The 10,362-nt window shown below is 45.0% G+C and overlaps 3 protein-coding genes across 5 annotated transcripts; 1 reads left to right on the top strand and 2 right to left on the bottom strand.

Annotated features, from left to right (window-relative positions):
* Window positions 1–5: 5 nt before the first annotated feature.
* Window positions 6–2,174, bottom strand: LOC103995845 (probable mediator of RNA polymerase II transcription subunit 26c). Of its 3 annotated transcripts, XM_009416561.3 has the most exons (9): window positions 1,629–2,170; window positions 1,481–1,552; window positions 1,294–1,376; window positions 1,118–1,194; window positions 970–1,025; window positions 841–874; window positions 646–761; window positions 476–557; window positions 6–359 (listed from the first exon to the last, which is right to left on the bottom strand). In XM_009416561.3, exons 1-9 carry the CDS (start codon window positions 1,983–1,985, stop codon window positions 259–261), a joined length of 978 nt encoding a protein of 325 aa, XP_009414836.2. In that variant the 5' UTR covers window positions 1,986–2,170; the 3' UTR covers window positions 6–258. The 3 variants fall into 3 exon arrangements, with proteins under 3 accessions (XP_009414836.2, XP_018685606.2, XP_009414835.2); XM_018830061.2 differs by having other exon boundaries at window positions 476–761; window positions 1,148–1,194; window positions 1,629–2,174; XM_009416560.3 differs by having other exon boundaries at window positions 476–761; window positions 1,629–2,172.
* Window positions 2,175–4,167: 1,993 nt separating this feature from the next.
* Window positions 4,168–5,194, top strand: LOC135620156 (RING-H2 finger protein ATL78-like). Its single transcript, XM_065122861.1, has one exon. The coding sequence runs from the start codon at window positions 4,445–4,447 to the stop codon at window positions 5,078–5,080; it is 636 nt and encodes a 211-aa protein (XP_064978933.1). The 5' UTR covers window positions 4,168–4,444; the 3' UTR covers window positions 5,081–5,194.
* Window positions 5,195–6,621: 1,427 nt separating this feature from the next.
* LOC135620154 (U-box domain-containing protein 27-like) lies at window positions 6,622–8,386 on the bottom strand. The gene has a single exon (XM_065122860.1). The coding sequence runs from the start codon at window positions 8,019–8,021 to the stop codon at window positions 6,735–6,737; it is 1,287 nt and encodes a 428-aa protein (XP_064978932.1). The 5' UTR covers window positions 8,022–8,386; the 3' UTR covers window positions 6,622–6,734.
* Between the last annotated feature and the right edge of the window lie 1,976 nt (window positions 8,387–10,362).

Raw genomic sequence — 10,362 nt, 5'->3', positions numbered from 1 at the left:
ATAACTTGAACTAATTAATGAGAAATATAAATTATGATAGAAACTACAGAAGTTTTACTTTCATCATATTTCCTGCAAACAAAAAAAAAAGGAATTCATGAAAGAAAAAAGAACGAGAAAAAGCCTGTCAAAATTACATGGGTCGGTTTATAAATGATCCAACCATAAAAATTTTGAGAGGTAATCAAGAGAGCCTCTGCTCGAACCAAAGTACAAAGCCAAAGGTATCTTATCGATCTGCTGCTGCGGTAGTCTTCCTCACCAGTGCTTCGCCTGGAAGCCGCCTTTGCGCACGAAGGAATTCTTCGGCTTTGGGATCTCGTGGATATCCATCACCTGAATCGTCCGTTGCTTTTTGGCTTCCACCCATCACGAATCGTAGCAGAAAGAGAAGAACGTTAGCAAATGTCCGTCGTAAATATGATGTTGATTATAGGAAGAGAAGCTTTCGGAGGGGTAGATAAAGATGAGATACCGTTCTGTGCCTCTCGGTAGTTCTCGTGAAGTCGTCTCCTGGCAGAAGCGAGCTTCTCGGGATCGAGCAGTTTTTGTGACGTCTGCTATTAGTAAACAGGAGGAGGAAAGAAGATGAAACACTTTGGTAGAATGCAGAGAGACTCGTATGAATGTAGTAAAGCACATTACAGAGGGAGTGGCGGAGCCGTTGGGCTTGGTGGGAAGAGCTTCTTTGCGCGGCGGATTGACCTTTGCCTTTGGTTCCATCGTTTCCAAGGTGTTCCTGTCTGAACTCGAGTAGTCATCTGCTTGAACCCAGCACGGCTTCAGCAAATAAAAGGAAACGCAAAAGGAAAGGAGGCTACTTCTTCTTGTTCCACTCACACTGAGAATGCGGAGAGCTTCCACGTTCCGGAGTCTGTCGCGATTCGGCAGGGAAATCAACAACTAAATCGACAAATCTCGAAAGGAGAAGAAAAGAATCATTGTCGAGTTGATGGGAAGATTAAGAACCTGGTGGCCATTCTGGTGGTTCTTTCCGAGATGTTCATGCGGCGAATCACCATCCGCTGCGATCAAAATTAAAATGACTAGCTTTTATCTCTATTCTTGACATCATAAGGAGAAACGAAATGATTCTGATGGGGTTTGGGCAACGCACTGAGGATTGCAGGAGATGCCGTGGAATCACCTGCAGAATTCGATTTCACCCACCCGTCCACGAGATCTTTCCACTTCCTGCGCAGACGCGGAGAGGCATCAGAGATGCATACAAAATCCCAAGTTCCTTCTTCTGTTTTTGTTCTTTTCTTCTCTCCCTCCCATGCCCATCATCACCTCACGACTTGCTTCGCCAATCCCCGTACTTGATCGGAAGAATGCTTCCGAAGGACGTTCACATGCCTCCCTATGTCCGTCTCCTGAAGCCAAAACACCGCCGAGAAGATTGGAACTTGGAAGGAAACCGATACGAGTAAGAAACTACAAGCCAAAAGAAAAAGAGTTCTTGGATCAGATTTGTCACCTTGAGAGCTTTGAAGGTGATGTCCGTATCAAGAAGGTCTTGTAAGAGGCCGACCAGAGAATCCTCCGATCGCTACGCCAAAAGAAGAAAGATCTCTTTTATTATTCAATCGAATCAAGAATGACTGTTGGAGGACGAGGAGCTACACCTGATCGGCGTCTTCCAAGGACTTCTTAATGGCGAGTACGTTCCTCTTTTCCACATTCACCTCCACGTCCTCCTCATCCTCTTCCCTGTGCACCGTCTTCATCACCGGGCTGCTACTCCCTTTCTCCTCTTTTTGTAGCGACGCCGGCGGAGCGTAGAGCCTCTCCACGATGCCGTCCCGCCGCGCGCGGAGCTCTTCTGCATGGTCCGCCGCCGCGACCGCAACCGCGGTGTCCAACAGGGCCCACAAATCCACGCCGGAGCCCCTCAACATCCTCTGCAGCTCTTCCGCATCCATGGCCTCCGATCGGGAAGTCGCGCCACCAGATTCAACCCCTAATTCCTCTCCTCCGATCATCCGTCGTCATCGATCGGATCAAATCCAAACGGAAGGGACATGAAGAAAGCTTCGTTTCTCGATTTATTTATTTTCTTATTCCTTTTTCCCTTCTTTTTCTTGATTGGGGATTGGGGATTGGGGATTGGGGAGGACAGAAGCGAAGAAGACGCGATGGGGAGATCAACGTTTGTTGCGTTCAGCAATTGATGAAATAAATTAATTAATCAAAATATTTTTTTCTTTATTGGGATTCGTCAGATATGGGCGGCCGCGCGAGAGGACACAGACGGTTTCCCCCTCCGGCATATTCCAATTCCCCGGTCTTTTCTGATTGCCCCATTTTGCCCCTATACTTTATCATGTTTTACGGTGGGGGTGTACGGGATGCTCGCAAATACCTCAACACCAATTTGGTCTTTAACTTTGACATTTATTATATATCAGACGATGGGTGTATGGCATGCTTGATGGAACACAATGGACATACGGAAGACTATCGATACCTCACCATCATCTAACCAATACCTCATCACCTTTTTGGCCGACATACCATCACACTGTGGACACTAAGCAATCTATTCAGCCTCATAGAAAAATGATATATTACATCATGTTCTTATGATTCAACGCTATATTATAATGTTGAAAAAACCATATAATATAATAATATTTAATCATGATCTCGAATATAACGTCATAAATCATACTATAAAAAAAAAGTCTTTCAAATATATTCTCCGATAACCTAAATTCTATTAGAGCATGTGTTTATCGAAATACTTTATTAAATAATTTTGAAAGATTATAATAGAATATCTTTTAGCCCGACACCATCCTTCTCTAAGGATATTGATTAGCTCCAAATCAAGACTAATCATAGGTTATCCCATAGGTACCTATGCTTAGCTTATAGATTCTTATACTTTTAAAAATTATAGTGAAATATTTAACATTATTTTTCTTTACAAAATACTACAGATGTCACTTGTGCGTAATTTCGATCGTACCTCGTAGGATCCAAAAATTATAAATTTTTAGTACGATGAATACGAAGTGAAGTGTGATTACTCATACCGAACTCCTAATATTGTAAAATTTTCAATATGAATCTCGTATTGTGATTTTATAGACTACGAAAACCCTAATATATATTATTCTGATAATTAAAAGAAATCAAAGGAATATCCAACTTTTAAACAGATTATAATTTGTTAGGGTTGACCACTTATGGTCGAGTCAAACAATTTTTTATGTCAGATTTGTGGCAGCCTAAAGAAATTTAGGTAGTGAAGAAGCATCAGAATTTGATCTTTTCTGGATAAACATCTTCCCATCCTCATCTCGTGTTTGATCTTTTCTTGCTCGCTCAATGACCACATGGTTATATGCTCTCTGGAGATCAGACAACCTAAAGAAGTGGATAGGCTTCAATCACCCAATACCTTTCCCTACCATTGTTGTTTCTTCTTCGCAACTCACCGTAAGTGTCTAAAAGATGGGAACAACACATTGCAGTCTCAACCGTCATATAAAATTATTAAGGTGGATAGATAGTCAAAGTCGGATAAGATCTACTCACTGTGTGCGCTTCACACGCGGATAGCTCACATGAATCTTTATCATCTACCATTCGATACGTAATGTTTCAAAACATATGGTTGGAGGAGCTGTTAGATATTGTTTTAGTTCTATAAAAATTAGTACATAGGATCTTACTCTAACTTTGTTCTCTAACATTGGATATTATATGATCGTATCATTTTTTATATTTAATTATGAATACAATAATAATATATCTCATTATAAAAATATTTATAATTTTTTAGATCCGAATTCTTTCAGTGCATATGCTTTAATCGAAATTAACTAACTTGAATATCGAAAGGATTTTATTGAAAATATCCTAAGGATAATATTTTAAGAAAACCTAAAAAAACTTGAACCAGAGGATGGATGGGGCCCAGATGGGCAAACGGTAGTGGGTATGGCCCACGACACAAAGAAAACAAAAAGGAAGGGAATGGTGGTGGGAGCCACGAGTATCCGATAGCAATTTTAGTGCGTTCAAGAATACTTGCCTTTTTCATTTAACAACACCACCTTATCTAGCATTTTATCGTATTGGCTATGCATGCAAGTGCACGCTTGTATGTCTCTTTTTGTGTTTGTTTTTGGGGGCTGTTCCTCTTGAAATGATATCAAGCAGCAGTAGCACTCGTCCTGCCACCAATGATGTGTGCTTTCTTTGAGCGTTTCCTCAGTGCAGGCCCCCACATCATGCAATGAATGAACTTTGCTAATTCCCTTAGCAATAATCCATTCCAACTTTTTGGAAAGAGGACTTAATCACAACATATGCACGCACAACACAATTAATCATCTCAGCTTTGCTTTTGTTTATGGTCTCTATATAGATCTTTGGCAGATGGAGTTGGAGTCTCTCAGAATCATACCACAGTACAAAGAACTGTGCAGTCATGTCTTCGGCCTCGACCGTCGTCGGACCCATCGTGTTGGACATCTACTCCAGAAGACTCTTGCTCAGCGCTCCCGTGTTCATGCAGCACCCCGCGCCACCATCCCCTTGGATCGCCGGCTCGAACTTCGGGCTCTCCGATCGGCCCGGGAGCAGCAGCACCAACGCCGTCATGATCGTCGCCGTCTTACTCTGTGCTCTAGCGTGCGCGCTGGGGCTCAATTCCGTGGTCCGCTGTGCGCTCCGGGCGTCGAACCAGATGGCGGCGGAGGGCGTGGCGAACCACCCGGTGGCTCGACTGGCCCGGACCGGGCTGGGGAAGAAGGCCCTGCAGCGGCTGCCGATGCTGGTCTACTCCACCGGGCTGAAACTCACCGGGTCGGTTCCCGAGTGCGCGATCTGCCTGTCGGAGTTCGAGGCGGGCGAGGAGATACGCGTCCTCCCCAAGTGCAATCATGGGTTTCACCGCAGGTGCATCGACAAATGGCTGATGGCTCGGTCCTCCTGCCCGACCTGCCGCCGGTGCTTGTTCGGGGCGTGCCGGAAGACCTCGGGCCGTGCCGGAGAGAGCCAGCCGGCCCACGCAGTCATAGTGGCCTTGGAACCGGAAGGTTTAGTCACTGGCTACCGCTATTGAGCAGTGCCATTAGTCATTTAGTGGCAGTCTGTACAGAGTTCATAGAGGCGGAATTGGTTCATCTTTTGTAATGTTTGTGATTTGAGGTAAGGAGATCAAAGATGATTCAACTCCCGAGTGGTTTTCGGCTTCTAAATGAAGCAGAAGCAGCGGATGGGCTATGGAAAGAGAGATGATGGGAATCTAAGTGAAGCCCACTAAGGCATGGTCCACTTTATCCAGTTGCGGCATAGATTTTAGATATCCAGTTGCGGCATCTCATTGGCTGCCACTTTAAAGGATGACGGAGAACCTTTGTGATGGCGAGACAAGAAAAACCAATGAAATTTTACCTTCATTTGTATTCCTACTCTGAAAGATCTCACTGATCTGAAAGATCCCCCCCTTCCTTTGTATTCCTACTCTTCTTCTTTTTTCCTCCCTCCATCTCCCCTCTTTTTCCTTGTCTCCCCCTCCATGTTCCCTCCTCACCCATTGCCATTGTCTCCTCCCTTCCCTCTACTGCTGCTTCATCTTTTCACTCCTCCTCCTATTCTTTTCTCTCTTGTCTCTTCTTCCTTCGTTCCCTCTTTCTTATATTTCTTGTTCCCTCTTTCTCTTCTGCCTCCTCTCTTCTCTTCCTCCTTTTGCCCTCTTAAGAGAGGTAGAGGAGAGGGGTTAAGAGAGAGAGAGAGAGAGATATATATATATTGAATCAGACTATAAAAAGTTGATATTTATTATTATTATTTTTTAACAAACCGATCCACCATCGAAACAATGTCATAATTTAGAAGATTACTATTGGTGATCGTTATTTTGCTATTTATCATTTACTTTATACATACACCTAAGAAATAATAAAAATTATTTTTCCTAAAATCAAACTAATTAATTGCTAATTATATTTTTATTTTTTTATAATCTTTTAATTACTTAAATATCTTATTTCATATGTCAATCAATCGTTCTCATGAACATTAACGTTCACTATATCCCCTCTAATCATCTTCCACGAAAAAATAATAATAATAATAATAAAATAATTCAAGATATTTTCGAGATAATAATAATAAATCAGTTATTTCTGTTTATTCTATGAACCCATTTTAGTTTTATTCTTTTAATTATTTTTCAGTCGTATTTTCCCATCCTATGGGCCCCATGAAATTTTAATTGTTATCCTTTTTTGTTTCGGGTAATTAACGCAGGTATGTTCTCCGTAGCACATCAAACATCGGTACAGGGATTTGACGCCGTCGATTGATCGAGAGCAGCAAGTCAAAGTTCACGCGACATGTGTATCTTTTGGGAAGTAATACAGACTCCCGAAGCTTCTTTAAACGAATCTACCGCAAGCGGACAGTGATGCGATCTTTAGATTGGTATCGATGGATGGGTCAAAAAATATGACAGACAAGTCTCCATGATCCTTTTTCTCGTCGTCGTCAGGTCATGTCATGTGTTTCCTCCGAACAAAGCTAATGTTGATTGCTGTGAGTTTCATCATCTTCACTCTGCGTTTATGATCGATGATACTTCGTGGACTCGAAATAAGAGCGTCTTTAATCTTTCCATCTCTTATTATCTCAATGCATGTACCAAAATTTCCTAGCCATGTACAGCAAAATTCTTCCTTTTTAACTCGGAGATTTCTTCTTCGTTTTGGTGTCGATCAAAATGGCATGATGTGGGTGGTTTTGGTGTCGTATCCCGTGATGCAGCTTTTCGAGCTCACCCTGAAGATCTTAAGCAAATCCGCCGCCATCTGCCTCGCCGCCGGCGAGCAGCCGCTCTGCATCAGGAGGAGCAGCTTCGTCACCACCCCTTCCGCCGCAGCCACTGCCTCCACCGCTCGCCGGTCCCGGAACCGGTGGCACACCCTCCACAGCACCGCCACCGCGGCCTCCGCCCCCGCCTTCCCCGCTTTCACCATCCTCCGCACCACCGCCATCGCCGCCGCTGCACCGTCCTCGCAGATCGACGCCCGTCCCTCGGCGCATCCCGACGCCGCCTCCATCACCCGCAGCGCCTTCTCCACCGTCGCGGCCGGCGACTCGGCCCCTAGCACGCGGGTTACTGCCGCCACCACCCCCATCCGGACCATCAACGGCATGATCCGCCTCGACGCGGAGAGCCCCACCATGCACGCCAGCCCTGCCTCGATCGCCCGCTGGTCCATCGCCGTCCCCTTCTCGTCCGACGGCCCGATCAGCCGGATCAGCTGCTGGACCAGCTCCTCCTCGGAAATCCTGAACTTGCATTCCGCATCGGCGGCGGCGAGGATCGAATGGAGAACCCGGGCCGCGTCGATCCGTGATTCCAAGCTGCTGCCGCCTCTCAGAACTCGTGTCAGAGCGGAAACCGATCGCCTGACGTCGGAGGTGAGCTCAGAGATCGTGATCTTCTTGTTGCCCTCTTCGATGGAATCGAGGGTGAGGATCACGATAAGAACCGTGATCGCCGCCTCCTTGGCCTCCGACACGGCATCCCCGTGGAGAACGGAGACGACCACGGAGGCGCAGCCACCGGCATTGACGAGGTTGTTCTTGTCGAACTCGTCTACTTCGTCGGATGACAAGAACTCGGCGAGCTTGCGGAGCGGTGGGATGGGATCGCCGCCGGAGGCGGAGAAGCGAAGGTCACGGAGGATCTCCCCGGCAACAGGGGCGTCGCCGACGGCGGAAGAGGGGGAGCAGGAGGCGTAGGCGGAGGACCAGAGGCTGATGAGGCGCTGGAGGGTGAGGTTGGGAACGAGGTCGGTGGAGGGGAGGGGGAGCATCGTGGCGGGACACGTGGTGTTACCGGAATCCAGCCACCGTTGGATGGAGGCGCGGTCGTAGGTTACGCCGGTGCACAGGCTCACCGGTGACCGCATCACGTCCAAGGAAATCGGGCACCGGAAATAGCTCGGTATTTTCACCTGCAACGCCTGCCCGAACGTCGCTTCTTTCCTCCCCATTCCTTTCTGTACGAGCTCTTCTCCGTTAGGAAGACACAGGAGAGGGAGTCGATGGGACAAGGAAGGGAAAGCCGGGGAGGGAAGGAACGGAGCAAATAAAGGAGACGGAGGAAAAAGGTGGAGGAAGGAAGCGAAGAGAAAGAGAGAGAGAGAGACGTTGGGGTTTGGGCATCGGAGTGGGGCGCATGGGATACATTTCGTATAGGTGCTTTACGTTTCTTATTCCACTAACACGCAGCTGCCGCTGAATGGGCAGTCAAAGGTGGACCAAAAGACGTGAGATCTCTCTCATTTCTTTCGTGTGGCACGGAAGAAAACCAGCGGAATAACATCATTCTACGGAGACCGGAGAAGTGGACCACGACCAACTTAGAGAAGAAATTACCGAGTACGTCAAGCTTTTTATTTCTATTTATATTTCTTTTTTGGATAGTTTAATGATGGAAATTATTTTTTGTTAGTGTGCCTAAAAGAGACGCTACTGCTGCTGCTGCTGAAATGTTGGACGCAACGCGGTTCTTCCGCTGCTTTCCGGGGTGTAATATTACAAATGGGCCCCAGATGTCGTTGACCGGCTCGAACTCCAACTCGAGAGGGACAGACACGCGATGGCTTCGCCTTCAGCTTCGGCTTCGGCATATCGGTCAGCGGTCGGTTTCCTGTTTGACTCGTTTTGCTGTCTTTTCTTGCAAGTGTGTATTTATCTTTATCTGCTCGACTTTAGTAGCCATAATAAGTCGCTAGAGATCACTTTCGTAATTTGACTTGGATCGATGTTTCGATGTGTCGTTCACATGAGTTTTTATATCTTTTCCAACAGTATTTTTGGCCGAAATCTTCCCATTCATACACTATCTCATCACTTTCCTCGCCGTGTGATGATGTCCTCTGGTGGATGATCGATCTTATACGTTAATTACAGTGTGTTCTCTTCGTTTGTGGCATCAGCACTCATTGCACTCGATTTGGCACAACACTTGTTGGGATAAAGCAAAACATGATTATTGATGATGATAATAATTATCATTATTATTATAGAGAAGAACAGGAAGTGCGCATATTGTCGACAATGGCATTGGAGATAAAATACGTACCCTTTCACACGCTCGATGGTTCTCTCTTAGAGTTAGACAATGTTGATTGTCATGAGAAAGGTGACATAGAAGAGCACTGCTGCTCGGAGTGAGCCAACTCAGGCTACGAAGGAAGGACAAAGTCGTAAGTGGGTGTCTCTCGCTTGGCACATAAAGTCTTAGGAACATGAGATGAACAGAGTCAGTGTCAACCACCGATTTGGTCCAGCCGAATCGAAGCTGCATGGCATCATTAGTAGACGTGGTGGTGGTGCCAACCCCAAAGTACGTACGATTCGATGCATGCTTGCCCACTTTCCAAGTCAATGTTCCAACTCCAAGGAATTCCGATGGTTGCATGATCTCTCTTTCTGTGTATTCCCACATCCCATGAAATTAGCAGATGCGAGAGACACCGATGCCTTCTACTTTGGCCGATACCGTAACATGCGATTGGAGTTGGAGGCGACGGATGCGTCGCACCACATTAATTAAACGCGCACCGAAGTCTAACGTGTTGACTTGGAATCCACCAAATGTGTTAAAGTTAGTGTGTGTGTGTGGGTGGGGTTGTCGTGCGTTTCAAGAAAAAGTCTTCGTTCGCGTCTATTTAATGTGAAGGTGGCTATGGAAGGGGATCAAAATTTCCTACCAAAATGTGTTCTCATTTTTTTTTTTTTTTTTGACTATTTTGATGATAATAATATGAATGGAATACTTGAAATTTGACTATATTGTATCAATCTGACTTAGTTTTGAGTCGTAGAAAATTTGATATGATTGAATAGGACTCAAGTATTCGCTTGATGGTCAACTTGTATGAAGATCGAGGTTATATGTGGTTTTCGATGTGATCAATTTGGTACTCTAACTAATTATGAAACTAAATACGAGAGATTTAATTAAACAATAATTGATCTCGATTACTATAATAACATTTGTTTTATCTACAAGAACATTTACGACGTGGATAAAATATTCATAGGTTGAAGTCCATATAACCTAATTATTGATCGAGGCCCGTAATGACAATGTCGTCGTGTGTAGAGTCATGATTGGGATGAACATTTTCTCATGTCACTAGCCATTATAACTTAAAACTAAAACTCTTTGAAACTATGATAACTTCTTGGAATGATAAATCTATATAGAGTTTGTAGGATACTGATTTAATGCCAAATCTACTACATTACCAAGCAAAATTGGATGTCTCGAAATTATAAATTTTAATATAAATTTTAGAAGAATAGTAAGTTGTCGTGGTTGAA

The sequence above is a fragment of the Musa acuminata genome, chromosome BXJ2-8 (assembly GCF_036884655.1).
Source record: "Musa acuminata AAA Group cultivar baxijiao chromosome BXJ2-8, Cavendish_Baxijiao_AAA, whole genome shotgun sequence".
In the NCBI taxonomy this organism is placed as follows: Eukaryota; Viridiplantae; Streptophyta; class Magnoliopsida; order Zingiberales; family Musaceae; genus Musa; species Musa acuminata.
This window is presented reverse-complemented; position numbering and strand designations above follow the sequence as displayed.

Excerpts from the sequence above, each read along its gene's own strand:
- LOC135620154 (XM_065122860.1), bottom strand. The coding sequence starts at position 8,021 with ATGGGGAGGAAAGAAGCGACGTTCGGGCAGGCGTTGCAGGTGAAAATA.
- LOC135620156 (XM_065122861.1), top strand. The coding sequence starts at position 4,445 with ATGTCTTCGGCCTCGACCGTCGTCGGACCCATCGTGTTGGACATCTAC.
- LOC103995845 (XM_009416560.3), bottom strand. The coding sequence starts at position 1,985 with ATGATCGGAGGAGAGGAATTAGGGGTTGAATCTGGTGGCGCGACTTCC. Across the intron at positions 875-969 it reads ACCACCAGAATGGCCACCAG|ACTCCGGAACGTGGAAGCTC; the intron begins GTTCTTAATCTT and ends GAATCGCGACAG. Across the intron at positions 360-475 it reads CTACCGAGAGGCACAGAACG|CCAAAAAGCAACGGACGATT; the intron begins GTATCTCATCTT and ends GATGGGTGGAAG.